General features: G+C 63.3%; 1 protein-coding gene across 8 annotated transcripts; it reads right to left on the bottom strand.

Annotated features, from left to right (window-relative positions):
• Positions 1 to 679: 679 nt before the first annotated feature.
• On the bottom strand, positions 680 to 25,623 carry TRAF2 (TNF receptor associated factor 2). 8 transcript variants are annotated; one of them, XM_047699564.1, is made up of 11 exons: positions 25,470 to 25,623; positions 15,480 to 15,689; positions 14,893 to 14,971; positions 14,541 to 14,639; positions 9,555 to 9,716; positions 8,486 to 8,560; positions 6,500 to 6,574; positions 3,837 to 4,184; positions 3,125 to 3,302; positions 1,935 to 2,083; positions 680 to 1,402 (listed from the first exon to the last, which is right to left on the bottom strand). In XM_047699564.1, exons 2-11 carry the CDS (start codon positions 15,665 to 15,667, stop codon positions 1,184 to 1,186), a joined length of 1,572 nt encoding a protein of 523 aa, XP_047555520.1. In that variant the 5' UTR covers positions 15,668 to 15,689; positions 25,470 to 25,623; the 3' UTR covers positions 680 to 1,183. The 8 variants fall into 8 exon arrangements, with proteins under 8 accessions (XP_047555520.1, XP_047555521.1, XP_047555513.1 ...); XM_047699565.1 differs by lacking the exon at positions 25,470 to 25,623 and adding an exon at positions 23,678 to 23,750; XM_047699557.1 differs by lacking the exon at positions 25,470 to 25,623 and adding an exon at positions 21,097 to 22,125.

Genomic DNA, 25,623 nt, shown 5'->3' with positions numbered 1-25,623 from the left:
CACCTTCCTGCCGTGTCTCTGCGCACGACGGCACGCGTCCTGGGGGAGGCTCCCTTCTTTCTCCTCAGCGCTTTTCTGTCACTTTAACTCTCGACATAGAGAAGTGAGTCGGGTCAGGCGAGGTCGCATGTGTCGTGGGCTCTCCACAAAGACGCCCGGGCTGCCCGCGACTGGGCCCTCTGGAACAGGCAGTCCCGAGAACAAACGAGGGGTCCCCAGTACACAGTGCAGACGGCCACCGGCCAGGACCCCGAGTCTGCCCCGGTCCCACACTGCACAGGGCAGAGGCCCTGACCCGGGTCCCGTGGAGGTTCAGGCCTGCGCTCAGGGCGCCAGGAGGAGAAAATGCCTGGCATCGGGACAAGTCCGGTTCAGGGGAGGCAAACGCAAAAGAAGCTGCTCTTCCAGCGCTAGAGGTCCCTGCGTGGATGGGTGGGGACACACGGGCACCTGCTCCCGAGGCACCCCTGGGGAGGCCTGAGGGGAGAGGAGCCAGCAAAGAACGTGCCAGGAAAGAGAAGAGTCGGCTTCAGCAAGGTGTGCGGGAATGAGCGTTGTGTCGGACGCCATGTAATCTCTCAGGGACTTGGTGACTTGTGGGGAGGGGCCACAGGAGGGCAGAGGGCCAGGACACCCGAGGTGACCACCACCGAGGCCAGAGGCAGACGGACACCACGCACCAGAGATTTAACAGTTTAATAACGACTTCTCCGCAGCCCAACGAGGCAGCCGACCCATCCTATCTCCTCGCAGGGCCGAGTGCACACCCCACACTCACCACAGGGCAGCGGAAAGGATGCCCCGAGGACACGGGCGTGCCCTCCCTGCCCGCTGGCCTGGCCAGGCCTGCACAGCAGGACCCCTCCTCAGAGTAGTGGCCAGGCCTGAGAATGTCCCTTCTCTCCAGGCCTAAGGGCGGGACACGGTGCCGGCTCCCCTTGCCCTTCGGCTCCCCCTGCCCCGAGCGCCCGCACGGCCGGCCCGCCGCCAGCTCCTGGCAGGCCTGCAGCCCACTCCACGGGGCCTGAGCGGAGCAGCCTCTCCCAGGGCGGCCCCTTCCCAGTGGGATGTGAACACAGCAGGTGCCCACCCACCACGAGGCTCAGGCCCTGCGTGGTGGCTCCCTCACTGAGCCGCCAGCCCCGCGGTTCCTGACCCCCGACCCGACCCTGGGGAGAGGCAGCTAGAGCCCCGTCAGGTCCACGATGGCTTTGATAAAGATGGCATCATCGCGCACGTAGGAGTTCTTGGCCTCCATCTTGGAGACAGGGCAGAAAAGGGGGCAGCCACTGGCAATGTTCATGTCACTGACTGGCCTCTGGAAAGAGGACGAGGTCACATCGGGTCTAAAGGCATCAATCACGTGCTCCCGGTTGTTCTGGTCGAGCAGCATTAAGGTGACCTGGAAGAGAGTGGCCACACAGGGACGACACCCTGAGTCACGCCCCACCCAGCCCCAGCTCCCTGTCTGGGTGATTGGTGCCCATTCTGGCACTTTCCATCCCTCGGGCCCCAGGGTCTGAGGCCACAAGGGACACTGCAGAGCCGTGCTGGCTGGCGCCTCGCCAACTCGCAGTCACGTGACAGAGGCTCTCATATGGAAGAGCTCTCAGAGCACCCACTGCCCTCCCGAAGGGACAGTCCTTGTCCGTCAGGAGCCACAGCTGCCCTGTGCCGCCGCCTCCACCAGGAAGCCCACAGGGCCAGCCCAGTGCAGTGGAGGAAAAGGATGATGGCGCTGGCACCTTCAATCCCTCCACCAGGAGCCGACTCCGGGTCTCAGAGAGTCCATAACCCCCAAAGACGTGGGCCTCCTGCCGTACCCGTCCTCGGGGACCGACTCCAAGGCAGCGTCTTTAACCACTAGCCCCGAGGGGTGACTACCTCACTGCCCTCAGGGCCCCTGGGACAGCCGCTGGGACAGCCTCACGCACCTTCTGGTTGAAGGGCCAGCGCAGGAGCGCGTCGTGGGGGCCCTTCATCACCACAAAGAAGAGCGACAGGTGTGTCCCGCGCCCGGTGCCGTCTCCGTTCAAGTAGATGCGCAGACACATCTTGTAGCCGTACCTGCTCGTGTAGAAGGCTGCGGGGAGACGGCGCCCATGACCCCACGCCGAGGGCTCCCCAAGAAACCCACACACGGAGAAAATGCCCAGGTCTGGGGGCACGTACCCGTCCTCCGACTACGTACGCTTAGCTCCTCGTGGACACGAGTGCCCCAAAGCAAAAACAACTAATTAGGGAAAACCTTTCTAAGAACCCCAAATGCGAGCCCAGCACGGCCACACGTGAACTAGCCGTGAAGCTCGGCGCTGGTCCAACCTGAGCCCGGCCTGGAGGGGGCAACAGTGGGTAGCACCTGGGACAAGTTAGAGAGGACACGGCCAACACCCAGCAAGGTGCCCGGAGACTCCCACTAGCCGACCTCCCTGCCTTCCTGCTCCCACCTCCAGGAGCTGGACCCGGCCCTGCTCCAGCTGCGGGGGAAGGGGGGTCCAGCCGGGGCACACACCTGACCCCCCGCCCTCGGCCCACTTCTGTCAGAGCTTGGTTCAGAAGAGATTCCTGTTGGCAGGGGTGCTCCTGCTCCTCTGGGAACGCGCTAGCAAGGAGGGGCCCGCCAGAGTCCAGAGCCCAGAGGATGGTGCCGGACAGACAGCCTGCCTCCCCCACCCCCTGGAAGCCAGAGCATGTGCTCCGTCCGGGACGGGCCGAGGAGATGCGGCAGGACCACACAGCGCCCCTGCCTACGGGCCGCGCTCCCCGTCCCACCCCAGGCCGCCCGCAGGAGAGGGACCTACACGCTAAGCCCGCAGCTCCAAAGGCGCCGCGGGAGTCACGGGCGCGTGCGGCTCTCTCCGTCGGAGGGGGTCAGATCTATGCAGGGGGCCTGGGCAGGTAGGGGCATGGCGGACCCAGGAAGGGCTGCGGAGTGCCTGCGGCCGGGGCAGAGCAGAAGCCCCTGCTCCCAGCACCTGCTCGTGGCTCCATCCTTGAAGACCCAGCGGAGGCGCGGCAGGTGCGGGGAGCCCTCCGCAGGCAGCCCCCCAGCCCCCTCACCCTCTCGGGGAGGCACCGGCCTCTCAGACAGCAGCAGCTCTGGGGGCAGATTCCAGACCAGCACCTGGGGAGAAGATGGCAGGCGTGCGGCCGGCCACGGCCTCCTGCCGCTTCCTGGCGAAGTCAGAGATCTTCCAGATGAACACGCCGTCGAAGGTGGTCGCCTCCATCTCATGGACCTTCTGCTCCAGCTCCGCCATCGCCAGGTCCTTCAGACTGATACTCCTCTCCAGCTGCTGTACCTGGGGGGCCCAGGGGCCTGTGAGGGCGTGTGGCTTCTCGGGCGCCAGCGGGCGGGGCCGTGGGCCTCCATCCAGCGCGCCTCCGAGGCCACCTTCACGGGGAGTGCCTGTGGAAGTGCCCCACACCCACCTCTCCACCAGCTTCGGGCAGCACGGCATCCCCCAGCGGCCCCTGAGGTTTCACTGGACTCAGCTTGTCTCAAGTGAGCTCCGTCCCCACAAGACACCCAACCCCACCTATGCCCAAGGTCAAGAGCTCAGTGCAGGAAACATGCTCACAGCGCCCACAGCAACTGCGAGGCCTGTTCCCTGCGGCCACCTCTACCCCCCCAGGCCAGAGAGACAAGGCTGCCTCGGAGTGACCGCTAGGACGCCCACATCAGGCCTGTCAAGTGAGCAGGGCTCACAAACAGAGGAGGCAGAAGCAGAAAGAACGCTGTGCTAGAAACCAAGGTGCCGTCCTTGAAATCCCAGCTCAGGTGCCGTGATGCCCCGGACCCGCCCGGACTAGCCCTGAGCACCCCGGGCCCACACCTTGTTACTCAGGGCCTCGATCCTGTCCTGGTCCAGCCGGTGCTGCCGGCCACAGGCCTCGGCAGTCATGGCCACCCTCTCCACCTCTCGGTTCAGGACGCAGACGATGTTCTCAAAGGTGGCGGTCTTCCTCTCCAGGGCCTCGCACCGCTGCTGCAGCTCTGCAGCCTTGGGGAGCCCCGCCTCGGGGTGCAGCGTGCTGGCTTCCCAGCCCCCCACCTCGCTCTGGCTCAGGAAGTGGCCCCCTGCCCCAGAGAAGGGCTTGGCCTCCAGGAGGCCGCCCAGCAGCATGGCCAAGTGCTCCCGGAGCCAGTGGGCCTCATGTTGCTGCTGCTTCTCGCTCTCCACCTGCAGACGGAAGCGGGGGGCTCAGCCCTGACCCAGAGCCCCGCGGACAGGCTACAAGGTGAGGCAGGGCGGGGACACCTCCCCATCATTCACCTGCCTGCATGTCACCTGTCGCTACCTGGAGTCGCTACCTTCCAAAACACAGACCGTCCTAGTAACTTCTCTGCTAGTATTCAACGTAACAGGGAGGAGCACACGCGTGTAAGACGTTGCCCGAGCAGAGAGGAGACCTGTAAAGCTAACCTTTCCCCAAGTCGTCAATATTCTTTATCACACGCTTCTGAGTTTCTCCTAAACTTCACAACAAATGAAAAAAAATTTTTTTAGGGGCACCTGTGGGGGCTCAGTGGGTTAAGCCTCTGCCTTCAGCTCAGGTCATGATCCTGGGGTCCTGGGATCGAGCCCCGCATCGGGCTCTTTGCTCAGCGGGGAGCCTGCTTCCCCCTCTCTCTGCCTGCCTCTCTGCCTCCTTGTGATCTCTCTCTGTCAAATAAATAGATGAAATCTTAAAAAAAAAAAAAAATTTTTTTTTAATTTTTTAAATTTTTATTTATTTGAGAGAAAAAAAAAAGAGAGAGAGGGAGGAAGAGAAAGCACAGAAGGAGAACGAGACTCCCCGCTGAGCAGAGAGCCCGATGTGGGGCTCCATCCCAGGACCCTGAGATCATGACCTGAGCCGAAGGCAGAGGCTTCACCAACTAAGTCACCCAGATGTTCCCAAATTTTAAAATGTTACACACTCTCAGGGGCGTCTGGGTGGCTCAGTTGGTTAAGGCCTGACTCCTAGTTTCGGCTCAGGTCCAATCTCAGGGTTGTGAGATCAAGTCCTGAGTCGGGCTCTGCGCTCAACTCGGAGTCTGCTTGACAGTCTCTCTCTCCCTTGGCCCCTCCCCACTGGCACAGGCCTGCATGTGGCTCTCTCTCAAATCAATCTTTTAAAAAATAAAAATAGGGGTGCCTGGATGGCTCCGTCAATAAGTGTCTGCCTTTGGCTCAGGTCACGATCCCAGGGTCCTGGGACTGAGCCCCACATCAGGCTCCCTGCTTAGCGGGGAGTCTGCCTCTCCCTCTCCCACCCCCTCTGCTTGTGTTCCTGCTCTTGCTGTCTCTCTCTCTCTCTGTCAAATAAATAAATAAAATATTTTTAAATAATAAAAATGAAAACGTTAGACGCTCTCAAGACATCAAAAGTAGAAAGCAACAAACACAGTCCACTAGACACGGTGCCCAGAGAGCACGTCCCAAGTGGCGCTGGGACACGCGGTCCCCTGGCGGTCTACGGGTGGGCGTGGGGGCAGCACGTGCATAACACGGGGCTGGGGGCTTGAGGTCAGGGTCAGAGCAACGAGCCCAACACCGCCTTCAGCCTCGGGGTGCGTTTGGCTCCACTGGCTAGAAAGCCTGCAGCTGGCGCACTCTGGGCCCACAAGCAGGCCGCCAGCAGCGCCCACGGGGGGGACCACCACCTGTACCACATCGCCAAACGCAAAGAACGGTGGGAGGGGCCGTTCTTGTGGGCCACACCTGAGACCAGGTATCCAGGCTCCAGATGACAGCAGCCCTGCGACTACCGCCACAGAAGGCCTGCCAGGGGGTCTGCGGGCAGCAGCACGCCAGCCGTGCCCCAGGCCCTCCAAGAGCCGGGGCTGCACCTCCCACCCGGGGACACAGCAGTCGGGGAAAGGTAGAGGCCATGCAGAAGCCTGAACGAGCGGCACAGACGCCGACGGGTCACGGTCCTGGGGTGGGAATGTGCGCCAGGACAGCCAGGCCAGTGACCCACCAGGGTCACACAGGCCACCGAGACAGGGGAGGCAGGTGGGGTCCCGGACCTGTCTGCAGGAAGCATGGACCTCCCCGGGTGGACCGGACAAGGCGCAGGAGACAAGGGGAAGGCCCACAATGACTGCTGGGCTTTGGCTGGCACCAGTGGGTGACACAAACTGGTCATTTTGGGCAGGTTGGGAGGGTTGGGGTGGGGGGCCCCAGAGTGCAGCTGAGGCCTGAGATGCCCACGAGGTATCAGGGAGGTACAAAGCCCGGGGCAGTTTCAGCAAAGGGAGGTGGTCAGAGGTAGGGCCCTGAGAGAGCACGAGGACAAGTGGACGGAGCAGAGCCCGAGCGGAGGCCGGGACAGCTGAGGGCCGAGGAGGCAGCAGGGGAGGTGGGAGGGAGACCAGGAGGCCAGGCCGGAGGCCGAGCAAGGACTGCGTTGGGGAAGAGCACGCGCAGGGCGCTTCCGCGGGGTCCCCTTTTGGGATACAGGGAGTTGCCGCAGGCCTGGCCCCAGCGGACCCATGGCCAGTGGGACTCACCAACTCAGGGCAGCCGACGACATGGAACCTGCACGGGGCCCGGCACTTGCCGCACGCCCTGACATGGTCCTGGAACTAGAAGGAAGGACGCCGTGAGTGCCTTTCCTTTCCCCTCCCTGCCTGGCCTCTTCAGTCTCATACCGAACAAACTGACAGCCCAGTCGGAGAGCCGAAGGCACACACGGGCACACGCGCACACGCACGCACACACACGCACACGTGCAGCTTGCGGGCGTCAACAGAGGGAGGTGTGCGGAGGGGAGTGTGCAGCCTGAGGATCTGCACCATGGCCAGCGTCAGAGCACCCGCAGCGGCCCGGTCCTGCACTCAGGCCTCAGCGCCGCGTGCTGTCTGAGGCCCGGGGCCTTGGGAGAAGGGAGGGACGGCCTGACCAGCGCTGAGACTCCCACCACTGACCCAGCGTGGCGCTGGTGCACGACCACACTGCCCAGCAGAACAGACGGGAGAACCCAGAAAGAGAGCGACTGCTTGTGTGCCGGCCACGGAGCCAGCAGCCGGCCAAGACGGGGGTGGATGCAGCTCTCTGAGGTGGGCAAGGCCAAGGGGCAGCCATGGGACTCCTTAAGAATGGTCTGTCTGCCTCCATCCTCTGGGGGCCTAGAATGACAATCAGGGCTCCGAATGCCAAATGGAAACAGACAAAACACCAAACTAAGTAAAAGGACAAGGTACTGCGATCCAAGCTACCCGACGGAGTTCTGGAAACAGATAAAAGAACTAAGATTCTGTCCCCACTGCAGGAGACGGGCAGGCATCCCCAGGGGTCCCAGTCCCCAGTAGGAGAAATGCAGGTGAGCCTAACCAAAAGGCCCGATGAATTCGTGATTTGAGAACCACAAACAGAAACCCCCGGGACGGTCTTTCTGAGCTGTCGCAGGGCGTCACCCCACCCGCTGCTGGGGCCGGGACCTGGGCTCTGACCTGCCAGCACACTTGCCCTGGTTCTCACTCGGGACCCACGCTACCGTTTTACCCACGTACGCGACCGCAATCTCAGAGACTGGTAAGCGGAGAGACGGACGGCGGCGCACCCCCGGGAGCCTGACCGCGGGGCCCGCGAGCGCCAGAGGAGCCGGAGGCCGGCCGCCAGCACACCGTCACTGCTGGTGTGCGCAGCGCAGGGGCTGCGTCCGGGCGACAGCACCAGCGCGCCCCCGGGCCGAGATCAGCAGGTACCAAGATGCCCCTGCGGCAGGGCGGGCGCGGACCCGGAATCGGGCGGGAATCGTAACCGCCACAGCCCGTCCAAGCCCACAACGTGGCCTCTCTTAGAACAGAGCAGCGAGGGGCTCCGGCGTGGCTCGGTGGCTCTGGGTTTCAGCTCGGGTCATGACTTTGGGGTCCTGAGCTCAGGCCCCACGTCGTACTCCCTGCTCAGCGTGGAGTCTGCTTGTCCCCCTGCCTCTGCCCCTCACCCCGCCCTGCCCCGCGCTCACGCTCTCTCTCAAGTAAATGAGATTAAAAACAAGCAGGGGCGCGTGGGGGGTCAGTGGGTTAAGCGTCTGCCTTCGGCTCAGGTCGTGATCCCAGCGTCCTGGGATCAAGCCCCACATCGGGCTCCTTGCTTCCAGGGAACCTGCTTCTCCCTCTGCCTCTGCCTGCCTCTCTGCCTGCCTGTGCTCGCTCTTGCTCCTCTCTCCTGACAAATAAATAAATAAAATCTTAAAAAAAACAAAAACAAAAACAAAACAAAACAGAACAAGCAAAAGCAGAGTCCCCGCCCCGGCCACTGAGGTATTCTAGACCTAGACGGAAAGCGGCTCCGGGGGAGGCTCTGGGCCAGGGTCCCAGGCGCGTGTCCTCTCTCAGGCTGGGTCACTTCCACCTCCGCGTGACAACACAGCGGCCCACAGGTGACCCAACGCTCTCACCACAAGCCGACACTTCCCCCTCGGGGCCGGGTCAGAGCCCCACACCACGGGCACGAACGCACCCCCCCCGCCCCGGTCCCGGGAAGCCGCTTACTTTCTCCCGTGAGATCTTCTTCTTGCCGCAGCCGTCGCAAGTCAAGGGGAACTTGGGACAGACTTCGTGATGCGCCTGAAAGACAGCAGTCAGGGGCCAGAGCGCGCGTGAGGTCACCCGTGCCATCTCGTGGTCTCACTCTGGGGCAGCAGCTCCTGAGACCCCCAACAGGGTGGGTCCTGCAGGCGCTCAGAAGCACCGGAGGTCAGAGCCGCCTCCTCATCTGGCAGCTCCAGGGCACCACGGGAAGGACAAGCCACCAGTGGTGACTCGGGGGGACAGTGCTGCCGGTCACCCGAAACCGGGCCACAGAGGGGGCTAGTGGCCTCTCTGGCCCCGAGGAGCAAGGCCAGCAGGACGGGCCACGGCCCTGCAAGGGGCGGGAACGCCTCCGGGAGGCCCCCCACGGCGCCCCAATGCAGTCTGGCCCTCAGGAGGCCTCCACACAGATGGCTCCAGACGAGGGGACTGAGGAACACAGCAGGGGACCCTTGGGGACGCCATCGGCCAACCCTGCAGCCCCGTTGTTTCAACAAATAGGCGGAAAAGACAAGAAAGACACCCCCAGAGCGCCATTACAGATGAAAAGACCTTGTAGACACGTCATCGAGAAGCAGTGAGGGAACAGATGCCACAGACGTCACTAAACGTGGGCACCGAGTGAGGCAGGGACGGCAGGGAGTCGCCAGTAAGACCCAGAAATGAGAGCAATGCGCACAGGTCTCCAGAGACTCAAGAATTTTGAGAGAGAATGACACAAAGCCTGGGACCCACGGGGTAAGCGTGGGGATCCCGACACGGCCTGGCACGTGCGGACACGGACACGGGTGGGTGAGGGCGGCGTGGGCCTTGCACTGCCGCTGTGTGTGTGCACCTGCTACGCTAAAACAGCTTTTTAAAGCACGTCAGCTCTGCCTTCATCCCCAACCCAGGTCCCCACCCAGAACCTTCTACCTCTGGCTGGGAGGGAAGAGCCGGGGGCACGCAGCCGAAGCGCCAAACTGGCCACAGCGGCAGAGGGCGCGGCTCAGCGGTGTGGTGACGGCCCCACGGGGCCAGGCACCCTCACCTTCATGTCCGCCCAGCAGCAGGGTGCCCGGCAGTGCCGGCAGCTGAGGCTTCTCTCCGGGCACTCGTGCTCTGAGTGACGCTCCTTCTCCCCAAGGCGGACCAGGCCTTTGCACGCCGGGCACTCGGTCAACGTGAACGGGCAGCGTCCTTCATGGCAGCTCTGGCAACAAAGGCAGCAAAGTGTCAACAGGGTGCACAGGGGACACTACAGGCCGCCGTCACCGGGCCCCATGTGCGTACGGAGACGGCCACTCTGCTGAGGGCCAGTGGGACCTGCGCCGACCCCACAAGTGCCAGATGAGGGGTGCCGCCCCGCGTGCCCCAATCTCATCCGCTGCAGGACCTGTGCTCCAGGTCAGAGGCGAGGAGGACTCAAGTCTAGCTGTTGACACCCTGCCCACGTGATACCCCACAACATTCCTCCCTGGGGATGCTCCGGAGTGACACTCGGGGACAAGAGGACCACTGTCCAGATAGCGAGAGGGGCCACTGAGGGCAGAGACGGCGTGGGGTACAGAGAGCAGGGACAGAGGGAGGGCACTCCACAGGGTGGCAGAGCCCAGGCCCCAGGCGGAGGGCCTAGAGCAGGGCCGGTTCTAAGTGGACAAAAGGCCCAGGAGTGACGGGAGTCTATGTGCTGGGAGGACAGGCCACGCAGCCAGACTGAGCAGAGAAGGACCGGGAGCCCCGAACTCGTGCCAAGTCCCTCTCTGACAGCCCACACAGGCGGCATGGACGGGGAGGGTGTGTGGTGACCAAGGGAGGCCGGGCCCAGCCTGGGGCCCTCCAGCCGCCTGCACCTGGGAGGAACGTGCGGGGAGGTGCGGCGGAGGTGGAGGGAGGAGGGCGGGCAGGCGCTGCCCCTCTGGAGCCACAGAAACACGCGGGCGGGCGCGGGAACCCGGCTGAACCTCAGCTGCCAGCTTTCCTGAGCGTGAGCAGGACACTGTGGGACGGGGCTCGGTGCCAAAGGTAGGGAAGGGCAGCGGCAAGGACCCGAAGCCTGTCCCAGGCCGGCCCTGCAGGACCCGGAGCCCACGGTCCCACACAGCCTGCAGGTCCGTGGCAAGTCTGCCAGGACGGGGAACGGCAGAGGGGCACAGGGCAGAGGAACGGGGAGCTCCAGGTTTGTTTGCTGTCAAGTGTTTCTATCGTGGTAAACCATACAGGACATAAAGTTGACCATCTTAACTGCTTTTAAGGGCGCCAAACACATTCACACTATGGGGCACTATCCCCTCCATCTGTCCGCAGAACAAGGTCATCGTCTCACGCTGGACTCTGTCCCACTGAACCCTGTGCCCGGCCCCACCCGGCCCCCGACCCCCCGCGTCTGTGGGTCCGAAGCCTCCGTCCTCCAGCGAGTTTCCACTCACACACAGAATTGGTCCTTCTGTGCCGGGATGACCTCACTCAGCACCACGTAAGAAGTTTTAGGCAGGACACACTAGGGCACACTGGGGATGACGAGGAGCCTGCTAGGGAAGGAGGCGAGGTCACCGTGAGAGGAAAGTTCTGGACTGGTCCAGAGCAGGAGGAAGCCGTCCACCGTGGGCTCAGCATCTGCACAGAGCTCTGGGCTGGGGCAGCCATGGGGCGCGATGCCCTCCAGAGGAACTGGGTCTTCAGGGCTTCCCCCGCAAGCTTGGTCGTGGCGCATTCGAAAGCAGCAGGGAGGGCCTCAGATGTGCTGTTCCCGGGCGGGGAACATGCTGGCCGTGTCTCCAACCTGTGCCACAGGCTTGGCTGTTGAGGCAAAAGCCCAGCACTTCCAGAGGGAGCAGAAGCCACGGGTGAACTCCAAGGACATGTCTGGTGGGGCCCACTACCCGCCCACGGGGACACAGTCCAGACCCAACGCCACACTCCCAGCAGGCCTCCCTGTTAGCCACCGCGGCCCAACCGGGCACCGCACAGGCTGCCATGCTGTAGGAAGGCCGCACACCAGGCTGGCCGGCCAGGACACCACACGCCGCACGACGGCCCAGCAGAGGGCCAGCCCCACGCTGTCACCGCAGCCCGGCTCCCTGCCACTCCCTGCTGACGTGGCCTGGCCCCCGCAACCCACCTGCACTGCAGCAGAGCCCACCTTCGCCGAACCCCCAGGATCCCCAGGGCTGCGGCAGACGGACACCATGCAGGACCCCGTGACCCAACGGTAGGCAGCGTCTGGGCTACGCCGACCTCGTAACAGTCACAACGCACCCGGGAGGAGTCCCAGAAGTGATCACGGCTCACGAGACGGAATACGGTACCCGCAGACGGGCTGCTCGGAGTTAGTTAAGGACGCTGACCACACGGCGGGACACCTGGGGATCGCTGCGGGGGGGCCCCCGAGGCAGCACAGAGCGAGCTGGCACCAGCGAGACGGGCAAGGGGGCACAGCCCTCTGCTGACTGCCATCCACAGCGGGTCCGACCTCAGACACCTGCACGCCTGTCACCCCAGGACCGCCTCGGAGCAGGCGCGGGGCGCCCCGCCCTCGCGGGATCAGAGAGATGCACACTCTGGAGGAATCGGTATTTATTCAAGCAGAATTCCAGCTGTCTCCGCGAGCAGCGCTGTGCTGCCTCAGAATTCGCTGGGACGTGTTGGGGGACGGAGCACGCCTGCCCCGGCCTCGCCTTTCAACTGTGGCCTCCGGTGACCTGTGTCCCTCTCTGGCGCTTCTGCAGAGAGCCTTTCCCCGCCCGGCCAGGCCCTCCTGCGCCGCCACCACAGGCCCGCGCCCACTCGGGGCCACCTTTGGCACTTGGCAGGTGCTGTGCAAACGCCTCTGACCCGAACTGGAGGTTTAAGTCACTGCCTTCTTAGAAAACATCAGACATTGCTGCAAAGGAAAATCTCAAAGGCTAACCAGGAATTTCCGAACAGCTCAGCCGCGGCACCAGCATTTCACAATGCCACCACGAGTTTGAGCTCCGCTAAGGGCAGCCAGGTTGGCTCGGAGTGGAGGGCGGGTGTGCACGGAGGCCTTGATCTCGCTCAGGCCTGTGACGTTCACAGCCAAGGACAGGTTTTACCAAAGGACCAGGCCTAGTGTCCCAGAGCAGCGCCCGCCCTCCCACATGACCAAACCCACCCTCTCAGGGACTTTCCGGGGCTCTCCGGGCCAGCCAGGGACTTTCCAGCCTACATGCCTGCAGGGCCGTGGCCGAGCCCACAGGCTGGCTGCGGTCCCTGGCCCAAGGCCCACGAAGCCACCACCCGCCTGCACTATGGGCCTGGAGGCAGCAGAAACCAGCCTCTCAGACTGGAAGGTGGGGGTGATTCCACCTGTGCCCAAGGCGTCTCTGGGTCCCTGCAGAAGGCAGCACATCTCCCGTGCCTACTCCCTACGCCCCACAGAGCCTCCTATACCCACCCAAGCCCCAGAGCCTGCTCAGGCTCTCCACCCTCCCAGGAGAGACCCACAGACCCACGGCCTCCTCTCTGGACACCCCCAGGCAGTCGGAGCTGCCTCTTCTGCTGAGCAGAACCTCTGCCTGCATGGCACAGCCCGGGGGCCTCTGGGTCTCAGGCCTGGGAGTCTGGGAGGCACCAGATAGGGCGTGGGGGGCCCAGAGCTGCTCCACTTCTAAGACCCAGGTGCCCGCCGGATGGAAAGTGCATATCTTAGCCTGCCCCACCAGAGCTTCCTCCCTAGACACGGCCAAGCTGCTCTTCTGGAAACACACAGCTTACAGCCCGGAGACCAGGGAGTCTGACTGGTCAAGGGAACAAGGGAAGAGGCACCTGGGGGGGCTCAGTGGGTTAAAGCCTCTGCCTTTGGCTCAGATCATGGTCCCAGGGTCCTGGGATCAAGTCCGGCATCGGGCTCTCTGCTCAGCAGGGAACCTGCTTCCTCCTCTCTCTCTCTGCCTGCCTCTCCCCCTACCTGTGATCTCTGTCAAATAAATAAATAAAATCTTTAGAACAAAAGAAAACAAGGGAATTTCGGCACACAGGCCAGGAGCAGGAAGGGAGAAGCCCGCTAGGAGCTCAGGTCCCACTTCCAGCCCTAACGGGCCCTCCACCACCATCACGACAGTGCCCAGTGTCCACCCTATGACAGGGGCTATCCCAGGGCCTGGGGCAGGAGCGTGCCTGAGCTTTGGCGAGCCAGGGTTCCAAACCAACAGCCCATCCAGCCTTGCCAACAGGGCTGCCCACAGCGAGAGGCCAACCCGCCACTCTCCACGACTCTTGGCCTCCCGCCCTGGTGGCCGCCCCATCCCCTCCTGCCTCTCTGGGTGTCACTGCTCTGGGGCCCTCGCAGGAGCGGCTCCCACAGGACTAGCCCTTTAAGACGGGCTCACGTCGCTGAGCACAATGGCCTCTGAGTCCACCCATGTTAGGGTTTCCCTCCTTCCTCTGTGTGGCTGGATAGTGGTCCATGGTGCGGATGGACCAAATACAGTGTGTCTCCTCCTCAGGCGAAGGACACCGGGCTACCATGCCGTCTGCGTACGGGCGCCCATCAGAGCCGCGCTAGTTACAAAGCAGCGACAGCCACACGAGCGAGCCACGGCGGCTGCGGCGGTCTGCCCTCCAGCTGCCACGCACGCCGACACGGGGACGCAAGCCAGCCCTGCCCTGTCACTGGCCAGGGCCTCTCTGCGGCCACAGACCGAACATGCAGGATCCTCCTGCCACTCCCAACGTCCACGCGATTCTAAGTAAGAAAGCCCTTGTCTGAAAACACCCAGAAAGATCCCACCAAGCAAAAAAGCTCCTTTCCTGCACGTTCCGGGAGATGTGGCCATGGTGCCCTCAGAGCCAGCACGACATCTGCCACACGCTGTCCCCTCGCGGCCACCCCGCCATGGCATCCTGCCGAGCGGACAACTGGGCCCAGCCACAAAAATCTTGCCCCGAGGCACGACCCCCGTGTGTCCCCGCGTTTGGACGGCGAGCAGCCACGGGCTCCCTGTGCAGGCTCCGCACGACTGCTCTGGGGGCGGGGTTCGGGCTCGGAGGCCGTGCCGGCGCAGGGGGCACCCACCTCATACTCTTTAAGGGTCCCCTTCCAGGTGCAGCCGTCACTGGGACAGACAGCCGGCAGGCTCTCCACCTCCCTGCGCGCAGCGTTGTCTGGGAAAGCCTGAGGAAAGCATTCGGAGGGTCAGGCCTCCTCCTCGCAGCTGCCCGCCGCTGACCCCGCCCCCGAGACCGTGAGGCTCCCAGACCGAGGCCCAGGCCCGAGACGCCTCTGGCGCGGCCGCTCCCAGCTCTGGACGTGACCGTGGCTGGGAGGGCCGCATCCCAGCGGTTCCGGCACCACGCGGCCCTCGGGGGTGTTAGAAAAACACCAGAACGTTTTCTGTTCGTTTTTTGCTTGAAGACTTTTCACTTACCGAACCGCTTTCCAAAATAGAGACGCCTTCCTCATATATGCCCTCGTGAACGCAGGCGGCGCAGTTCTGAGGCCCGGAGCTAGCGAGGAAAGGGGAAGGCCGGCCGTCACACCGGACGCGGAGGGCGCGGGCGCCTCGGGCCAAGCGCCAGTCCCCGCTGCGCCCTGGCCTTCTGGCCCGGCCCTCGCCCCTCGTGAGCTTGCACGCGGGCTCCGCGCTGAAGATCTCTGAGCTGGGGGATGACCCGCACCCTCCCACCACGAGACCGCCTCCCCTGCAGACACAGGGGCTCTCGGCGCCCACGGGCCACTTGGAGCGGCCGCCGGGGGCTCCTGCGTACGTGTCCATCCCCTGGAGCGGCGCACCCCGTGCAAACGCCCGAGACAGTCGCGGGCCAGTGAGCGGTCCTGCGCCCACGTGACCCACAGGAGGTGGCCGGAACGGTGTGTATGTCACTCCCCGCGGCCACAGTGCCCAGACACCGTGCAGCCCCGCCTCCCCGGCTCTGGACTTCACGCTGCCGCGAGCCCGCGCCTCTGCCCTCAGGGACAGCCCCGGAGCACACGTGCGGGCATCGCCTGCCGTACCTGAGGATGCTGGTCAGACAGGAGGAGCAGTAGCGGTGGCCGCACTGTGCCTGGAAAGGCCTGCGCAGCACGTTCCTGCAGGCCGAGCACAGGTACTTGTCCTCCGGCTTGGTCCCCAGGAGGGTCTTGGAGAAGCCGGGCTGCAGCAGGTCTAGGGAGCCGGGAGGGGTCGCGCCGGCTGCAGCCATGAGAGCCGCGCACCGCCGCGCCCTGTGGAAGAACAGAGAGCAGGTCACGGGGGGGGGGGGGGGGGGTCCTCAGACGGGCCCCAACTGCGGGGCCACAGCCCCTGCCCGGCAGTGAGGGGTCTGGGCTGAATGGCGGTGGAGGGCGGAGGAGCGGCACCCAGCACTCTGGAGGAACCGGGAGCCGCCAGCCCAACCGACGCACACAAGGCCGAGGCTCAGCACGCCCACCCGGAGCCTCCACACCCACCGGCCGCCCTCAAGGTCACCCGGCCCACTCTGCTGTGACCCATGGGCAGAGCGCACACCAGATGCCACCTTCCCGCCAACACCGGCCATCCTCAGTCCTTGATGCCTGTGCCTTCCTCACTAGCCCAAACTTCCGACAGTCAGCCGGCAGGAAATCCTGACCTGCCCGTGCTCGGTCCGAGGCAGCAGCCAGGAGGCGGCCACTCTAGACGTCGGCCTCTCCAATGTCACCCCCGAGAGGAGGCATGCAGCCCGCCTGGCACCACTGCTCTGCTCTCCAGCCACCGTCACCAGGGTCCCTCTCATTTGGGAGCTGCCCTTTGCTATCCCCCAGGCCTTGGCAAGGCCACTGGGGCAAGGCAACCAGGACGCACGAGCTGGACAGGGGACAGGCTTCCACGGCCTTCTGAGCCCTTGCACGGAACACACTGTTCAGCGTCCAGTATTTCAAAATCAACTGGCCCCACCAACCCCGAGAAAAGGACAAGGACCCAGCAACCCGAGCATGAATCAGTGTTCACTCCGAGCTGCCCAGCCCCGCCGCCAACGCTCCAAACAGCTTCCTTCCCCAAATGCCCCTGGACACACACCCCTGTGTCTTCTCCCGCATGTGCAAGGGGAGCACGACAACTTTCAAACTAGAATGTTCTGAAAGGATAGGCCTCTTGCCTACGCCTGTAAGTCTGTCTTCGTTGTCCTGAGCCGTCCGGACAGCACAGGAAGCAGCGACAGTGTGTCCCTGTCTCCCGTCTACTAGGCAAACCCCCTTCCAATGAAGGCTTCTGGATCTGTCAGGCCTGCCCGGGCTGGCAAGCCAGAACACACAGGTTCTAGCTCTATAACCCGCCATTACTCCTCCAACCACTGGACAGACGGGGGTGGGGGGTGGTGCCCACGGCCGCTCAGCAGGACAGCAAGAGCCCCTCTCGCTGGTCGTCACACGCCGTCAGCACGTGTGGGCGTGTCTGGGCCCCCACACCATCCGTCAGTCCCTTTGACGACTAGGGGATGTCATTCTCTCCAGCCGTCAGGACACAGACGCGTAGGCACTCGAAGGTACCATCAAAAGGCCCTCTGGTGGAAAAGCTAACCCAAGAGCCTGAGAGCTCACGGGCGCATGCACGGTGCTGGCCAGGGCGACCGAGGTGGGAGGACGTCCTCAGCCCGCAGTCTTCAAGGCCACGTTTGCAGGACAAGCACTGACCGAGCAAAGGATTTGTCCACGTGCGCTTACTCTCAGGGGAGACACCCTGCGCGTCCCGCCGTTCTTCGGGGCACGCTATGAAACCAATTTCACGACCCATCAATGATCTGAAAGTCACTGCTCTATGGACTACGTGAGACGGAGACTTTTACCTTTAAGTAACGCCAACCACAGCAACGAGACACGCTTCACGCCTGTTTCACGTCCAACTCGTTAAGTGAAACAGAACGCACAAGAAGGACTCCACCCTCACAAGCGTGTTTCACACGGACGGGAAAAAGTAAGAGAGAAACAAACCCCATCGTGACAGGGTACAAGGGCTACGGTGACGCTTTCCTCTCTTTAAAACTGCACGGAGCCGCCTCCCTCAGCGCCCGGGAGTCGCGGGCGTTCCATCTGCTGGAAGCCGGGCCCCGCTTTCTGGCCAACTGAACTCACTGCACTAATCCATCAAAGGACTCCCGTGAGCTCTAGAAGAACCACACGAATGGCCTCCTTTCTGAGTGATGAGGAAGGTAAAAGGCCATGACACGCAGCCAGGCCTCCATGACCTCACCAACACGGCCTGCTCAGTGGTCACAGCTGGCAGACACGGTGGCGCTCTGTGCTTCTGCTCTGAACGTGGAGAAGTGGCCCTGGAGAGCCCGAGGAGCCCGGCCACACCTCGCACTGGCCCGGGGTCCCAGCACCGCCCATGCTGTGCCTGCAGGGTTCCCAGCTTCCGTCCCTAAACGTGTTGTTCAAATCTCATTCGTAAACACATCTGAACTTTTGAGAACTGCAATGAAACACATCATGAAAACTCAAAAGCGTTGTTCCAAAATGTGACACTTTGAGGGGTGCCTGGGTGGCTCAGTGGGTTAGGCGTCTGCCTTCGGCTCAGGTCACGATCCCAGGGTCCTGGAATCGAGTCCCACATCAGGCTCCCTGCTCTCCCTCTGCCTGCGGCTCCCCCTGACAAACAAATTAAAAAAAAGAAAAAGTAACACTTTGAAGGCCGTCACCACGTTAAGTCCCGCTGCTGTGCTGCGATGCTTGCCTCAGCCCCAGAAGAAGACTTCCCTGTCTCTGACCCTGAACCTCAGAACGTCTAGGTGGTCTGCCCACACCCACCCATCTGAAATGACGCAGGCCTGGGGGCCTCCCTGGATGAGCAGTGTGGCCGCCACACGGACACAGGCGCCCGGGCGGGGGGCAGGCCAGCCAGCGACTGCGTGCAGGAGTCAGCAGCACCCCAACCTAGAGCCCCAACACCCTACTGGTCCCGTCAAGCTTCCAAATCCTCTTCCGGGGAAGTCGGCTATGAACCACGCCCATTAGCAGTGACTTTCGGGAAGGCGGGAACAAGCCCTCCGACTCCGCCTGTCCTGGATTTCACACTCACTCGTTCCCCCAAATCAGGCTTCAGACACGAATGCACGAAGTTCCTACAACGAACAGATTTGTGTTTTGTTAAAAGGGCATTTCTAGGGGCACCTGGGGGGCCCAGTGGGTTAAAGCCTCTGCTTTCGGCTCAGGTCATGATCTCAGGGTCCTGGGTCTCTGGTCAGTGGGGAGCCTGCTTCCCCCTCTCTCTGCCTGCCTCTCTGCCTGCTTGTGATCTCTGTCAAGTAAATAAATAAAATCTTTAAAAAAAAAAAAAAAAAAGAGCATTTCTACCAGACACAAAACAGTACTTCCAGAACGTTCCAGCTACCCAAAGCTTGACCCTGGGACAGCAGAAGCCGGGAGGCAATCCCCTTGGGCGGCAAGGGGCTGTAACGTGCCAGATACTCCCTCCTCTTCCCTGTTCCTGGCACAAAGCTCCTAAAACCCCTGGGATTTCCTGAGCCACAGGGACAGGGGGGCCTCTCTGTTATTCATAAGCCCCTTGTACACCCACCCCCGCCCAAGGCCAGGGAGGGGGGAGGGGCTGGAGCCTGACCTCATCACCAACGACCAATAATTTAATCAATCCTGCTCTCGTGACAGAGCCCCCAGAATGCCCTGAAGAGTGAGGCTCAGAGCTCCTGGGCTGGGGACGGTCACGGTGCTGAGAGGCGGTGTGCTGGAGAGCATGGAAGCTCGTGTCCCCGCCCCATACCTCACCCTGTGCGTCTCTCCCATCTACGATTTCCTGGAATCCGTGTTTGCGGGAGTTTCCTGAGCCACTCCAGAAACCACTGAGCCCACGGATGGGGTCCCAGGAACCACACATTTGGTGTCAGAAGGACCATGAGTAGAAAAACAGCCATTTTCCATTCAGGGGGTCAGTGCCTCCACACCAACCAACGGGAGCAAGAGGGAGCCTCTCGGGGCGCCAGAAGTGCCCGTACACATGGGTGAGCGCGCACCTCGCCGTTACCTTAGGGCTCACACATTTTGTCGCACATGTACCTCAACCTCAAAAAAAGTTTTTTAAAAGATGGAATTTCTATTCCCAAAGAATCAAAGAGGGCCTTCTTGAGTCCCTAATAAATCCCTAATCCTCTCCAAAATGACCTTGTCTCGTAATATTGAAAATGGCAGAGCAACCTGAAAACCAGGTTCTGACCTGGAAGAAGCCCCCCAGAGAGGGGGGCATCCAAGCCCTGGATAAGCTCAGGTCTTGCCTCGGTGCGGAGCACAAGGACCCAGGGAAAGGGGCGTCCCTGTGAGAAACTGCCGGCTGAGCTGGAGGAAACAGGGCAGTTGGCCCCACCGTCCCAGCCTGGGACATGAGCACAGGGCAGTGGTGCAGGTCCCCCCCGACCCCGAAGGACATGCTCTCTCCTTCCGACAACCAGGCGCCACCCAAACTCCTAACAGATGAGACACGGGGGTGCCTGGCTGCCGGGCAGGAAGGGGGGACATCACCATGCCGCCAGCAGACACACGGGTTCAACCCTCAGCCGGTGACACCCTGAATGCCAGGGACCCAGCTCTCCAAGTTCACATCCCCACTGACAGCTCCATTTTGTACGACACCAGGATTCCACGTCCCACTTCACCTGCTCGCACCCAGGTCCCAGGCCGGCCGAGAAGCCCGCCGAGGCAGTGCTCAAGAGCTCCCATCAGCAGGGGAGCCCAAACCCCCCCCCGCCCCGGACTGGAAATCCAGTGTAAAATTATAAGTTTCTACTGAAGTTCACCTTTTTCCAGGCTCAAGTACTGCCAGAGAGCAGCCTGGTACCAACTTTACGGCCAACTCCTGCTCCTACTACAGCATCAGCATCGCGAGCCAACGCCGTGCGGGCGCTTCTGGTCCAGGCGTGTGCTCACGTGTCTTCACGCAACCGCCACCCTGAAGCTCAGCGTCTGTGATTCAAGGCCGGGGCTCTCAGCAGGGACAGGGTGATCCGTCGGTCATGGTGCAGCGACTCTCCAGTCCTCCTGGCCCAGGTGACTGCCCTGCTCCCCTGCCCCACCCCCTGACCTCTAGGAGTCAGTGCCCGCACTTCCCCCTGCCCCCCTCAACAGCTGGGCCCCCACCTCAGCCAAGAAGCACCCCCCTCAGCTGCTGCAGCCACATTCTCCGAGACCGCTCTCTCTCACCCACCCACCGTGAGCGTGTTAGTGAATCCCGCAGCACCCCCCACCCCCGCAAACACCGGGAATCAGAGCACACTGCTACGGCCAGACCCTGGCCGCCACCACCGTGACCGGCCCTCCGGGCAGCCAGAGGGGCCTGCCCCGTGGTTCCACCCAGCGCCCTGCCATCCGAGGGCTGGGCTTTATCGACAAGGCCTTCCCTCTCAGCGGTCAGGAAACCGCACTGCACAGGCCGGTCTTTTCTAGGACACAAGCTAGGCACCAGCAGGTAGGAACTGGGAGGGCAGGAGCGGGGACACAGGCCATGTCTCCCAGACTCGCCGCTCCTCCATGGACTTCTCTGCCCATTAGTCCCGCCTTTCCTCCACACCAATCCAAATGGGGCACCTCAATCCTTGATCCCGCACGAGCCAGCCCTGCTGAGGCTCCCCTATTCTACCCCCTACCCCCAGCCCTGCTGAGTACTCGCCTTCCTAAGCCACAACGGGTCACGAGACCCCGGGCTCCACTGCCCCCAGGTCCCCACCGGGAATGCGGCCTCAAGCCTGTTCCTGTGCAGACCCTTGACGGTTTCTGTGGAGTCTGCCTCTTACATGCCCCTCCTGGGCTCAGACCCTCTGTCCAGGGGTGGGAGACTGTGGTGACACCGTGACATGTCCTCCCTGTGGACACAAGGGCCAGGCCCTTGAGAGAGCGGTCCTCACTCCTCTCCACAAGGGGGCAGGCCCAGTGCACGGAGAACGGCACCCCAAGCACAGGCCTGGACTCCAGCGCGCAGTGAAGACAGGTGCGCTCCCCATTCCTGGCATCACGCGTGCAGTCTGCGGGTGACTCTTCCCGGATTTTCTTCTCTAGACCTGCTGGCCCTCGCCTCTCCACATCTGTGGCGTCCTGCTGGTGCACCGACCACGCCGGTGGGAGGGCGGGCGGGAATTTCCCACAGATCCGACTCTCAAAACACGTGCCGAAAAGGCCTTCATCTTCCTGGAGACAATGGTTTCTCCAGGAACAAGTGACCACCGCTGAGTCCTGTGCTCTAGTCCCCAAATTACAAGCACAGCTACAACCCACTCCTTCAGGTCCCCAATGAAATGGCACCTGCATTTACCTCCCCAGGAAGTTTAAAACCCACTTGAGAGAACCCCCAGCTGAAAGCCCCCTCCGCTCGGAGCCCCCCACGAGGGAGCCAGCAGGGCAGTGCAGCAGCGAGGCACACACACAGCCTTCATTCCGTCCCTCCCACCGCACCCGTCTTCACAGGCTCCTGCCCTGCGCCATGCCTGGTGCTGAGGACACTGAGGCAGGGGCGGGCTGGGACCACACAGCACAATGGGGCCACAGGACACAGATTTGTGATGCTGCAGGGCACCAGAAGGATACATGGTGCAGACTAGGCATGTCGGGAAGCACCTGCAGCCAAAAGGGCTAGACCAGGAGCGCCCCGGGGTGGGGGGATGCGGACTCTTGCTTTTGACTCAGGTCATGATCTGAGGATTGCCGGATCGACTGAGCCCTGTGTCAGGCTCTGACAGCGGGGAGTCTGCTGGAGACTCTCCTTCTGCCCCCCGCGCTCCACACCGTCACTCTCTCAAATAAATAAACATTACAAAAAAAAAAAAAAAAAAAAGGCCTGCACAGAGCCCCTAAGCGCCAGTGCATGCCTTCAGGAGCCAGGGCCTCAGGGGCTGGGCTTTATTGTGGGAACCAAGCACCCAGAGAGAGGGGCTGCCCAGATGCGTGGGGTGGAGAAGCCACGGCCAGAAGCAGCGAGGGCCTCTGGGGCTTGCGGAGGGCTGAAGCGAAGCCGCACTGCACTTGCCCGGCCAACACCACGAGGCTGGTTGAGACAGCCACCTAAACCCCCACTGAGCGGACACAGGCCACGGCCCACCCAGCCCCAGCCCCCGGTGAGCTGCCGGGCTCCACGCAGGGCGTCAGCTCTCCCGAGCTGCTGTCCTGGGCTCTCCACTGCCATGGACACCCGAACAGGCTGCTCCAAGGCTGCTCCAAGTCGGCCCACGGCAGGATCCGGACCCCAGGGCCCAAGGCCATCACCGCGTCCTCACCGCCCACCTCGGGACGCTCACCTGGCTCCCACCGACACACGTGACACCCCACCTGCACTGAGGGACAGCAGGATGCCTCAGGGCTGGGACAGATGGGACCAGGGCTGGGAGGAGTCCCAGGACGAGCCCCAGGACGTCGCAGGTGATCCGGAACCGCAGGGACGCACAGCTCTCTAACAGCCCAGGGCCCTGAGGGTACTCGCTCTCCCTCCCGGTGTTCTTCATCCCGGTTCCCCCCTCCGGCTGCCGGGCGGTCAGGACACGAGCACGACACGCACGACCTCGGAACGCGGTCCAAGCGCTCCCTGCTCCCCGCGGGCTGCGGGTGCCGTCGGGGAGCCGTCGGGGGGCGCGAACACACCGGCGCTCAGGAGCACTGCGGCCCAAGGAAGAAGGACGGGCCGCTCGCCGACTCCCCCCGCGCCCCGCTCGGCGCCCAGCCCGCGGGTGCTCGAGGGTCCAGGCCACGCCACCGACCCAGAGGGGCCTCCAGGCCCCGCAGGAGCTCGGTGGGGGCGGGGCACCCGAGGGGCACAGAAGGGCAAGGGCGCGCGGGGGCGGGAACCGGGGCGGCCAGGCGCGCCCCGCGAGCGCAGGGCCGGGTCCCTGCAACAGGTCAGCAGCCCCGCCGGGGGCCGGGTCAGGGGCGGGGGGCGCACGGGCCCACCGGCGGCTTCCGGGCAGCCGCGCCAGGCGGCGGGGGGCGTGCGGCGTGCCGCCCCCGGGCCACGACCCCTTGCGCACCCCGGCCGGAGCCGCCGTGGGCGCCCGCGGGCGTTCGCGAACTTTCCTGCGCCGGCCGCGCTCCGACTTTCGGTTTCCGGGCGGCCCAGCTCCGAGAAACCCCCTCGGGCCCGCGGGGCGGCGACCCTGCGCGCCGGCCCCGACTCCCCGGCTCCGCGCGCGCCCGCCGCCCCGGCCCCCGCCGCCCCCGCGACCCGCGACCCCCGACCCGCGACCCCCGACCCCCACAGCGCCACTCACCAACGGTCGCCGCGCGCCCGGAACTGCGCGCCCGCCCAGCCGCCGCCGCCGCTGCGGACCCGCCCCCCGAGCCAGCCTGACTGACGGGCGCAGGGGCCTACCGGGAGCGCCCAGCGAGCCGCAGCAGGCGCCGATTGGCCAGGTCTCGCCCCCGCCCTCCGTCTCGGCCCGCCCCCCCGACGGACTGACGCCAGACCCTATCAGGAGCGCGCCGGAGGCCGCAGCGGGCGCCGATTGGCTGGAGCCGCCGCGACCGGAGCACTTAAGTTGAGCCCCGGGTCGGTCCCCGCAGTTGTTCGGCTGCTGCGGGCGGCTCCGCGGGGTCCTCGCGCGGCGGGCGGCGGGCCTCCTGCGGGCAGCCCTGGTGGGCGCCTCCGCTCCCGGGAGCCGGGCTCGTGGGCGCCGCGGCAGCGCCTGCCCCTCCCCGGAGCGTGGCCCAGCACAGGCCCCAGCGGGCGTTAGGCGTGCGGAGAGTCTGCGGAGCCCCGCGCTCGTACGCAGCAGGACGGACCGCGGTCCCCCTGTCCCGAAGTCCCGCCGGGAATGTTCAAATGCCGCGGATTTGCACCTTTTAACGTGATTTTAAGTGGGGGGTTACTTGTGCGAATCTTTTGACCAATCGAAGCCGAAGACGCACGACCCAGCGCCCGCAGACCCAAGAACCGCGGCGGGCACAGGAAGGGAGCTGAGCGCGGACCCCGTCGCTGCCCCTGCGTGTGTGACCCGAGGCCAGGCTGCTCTGGACCTGCCAGAGGAAACCATCTCCCCCTGCGCACGGTTCTGCTGAGCACCTAAGAGAATCCCGTCTCAGCTCGTACCAGGGCTCGGGGTTGGCAGCTGCTCCCTGCGTTTCTTTTTAAAGATTTAATTTATTTATTTGACAGACGGAGATCACAGGTCGGCAGAGAGGCAGGCAGAGAGTGGGGAAGCAGATTCCCTGCTAAGCAGAGACCCAGGACCCTGAGATCATGACCCGAGCAGAAGGCAGAGGCTTTAACCCACTGAGCCCCCCAGGCGCCCCTGCTCCCTGCATTTTGCAGGAAGAGAAATGAAAACTCAGAGAGGTGAGAGTCTTTACCCCATGTCACCTGGCACGTTCAGCACCCCACTCTGAGGGGATCATCTGAGCAACGGGAACACTTGGGGAGGGAACGAATGGAAGAACACGCGCGCCCTGGTGACTCGGTGGTTGAGCGTCTGCCTTCGGCTCGGGTCATGATCCCAGGGTCTGGGATGGAGCCCCACTGCAGGCTCTCTGCCTCTCTGTTGGGTGGGGAGTCTGCTTCTCCCTCTCCCTACCACATCACCTGCTTGTGCGCACGCACTCTCCCTCTCTCTGTCCAATAAATAAATTCTTTAAAACAAAACAAACCCAAAAAAGAGGCAGGCTTTGCAGCGTTGTGATGTAAGGGCTCTGCGCTTGGTCCGCAAGTGCTGACATGGTGCGTCAACACTACTCGGTCTGGAGTCTGAATGCCCCTTTCCAAACCACGTCCTCAGACTCACCCACTAGGCCACCCTGCCTCTGTTTGAACTCAGGCGGTGGCTCCACGAACTTCGGGGCTGAGTTTGCCACAAGCACCTCCCCAGGCCAACTTACAGGTTCGGTGAGGTTTCGTCCAAATCCCGAAACTAACTGAGTTCCTCCCAGCATCTGGGATGCCAAGGCTGTCCTGGGAACGCACCCACAGCTGGGAAGGAAATGGTTCTTGTTACAAAGAGGAGGTTCACCAGCAGCAGTGTCCCTCCCCACCCCTTCCTTCAGGGTGAAATCAGGAAGCTGTCTGCCTATCTTCTGTGGTGGCTCCCAGAAAGTGTCAGACCCCGCTCTTCCAAGATCAGGGACCGTGTGGCCACCTCGGCCTGGCCCCGAGTCCAGAAGAGATTTCTCTGGCAACGTTCCTGCCTCCTGGTCGGGCTGCCACTTGTAGACCTCAGCCACTGCA

This window comes from Lutra lutra, chromosome 13 (genome assembly GCF_902655055.1).
Source record: "Lutra lutra chromosome 13, mLutLut1.2, whole genome shotgun sequence".
Classification (NCBI taxonomy): domain Eukaryota; kingdom Metazoa; phylum Chordata; class Mammalia; order Carnivora; family Mustelidae; genus Lutra; species Lutra lutra.
Note: the sequence above shows the minus strand (reverse complement) of the source record. Positions and strands in the feature narration are given on the sequence as shown.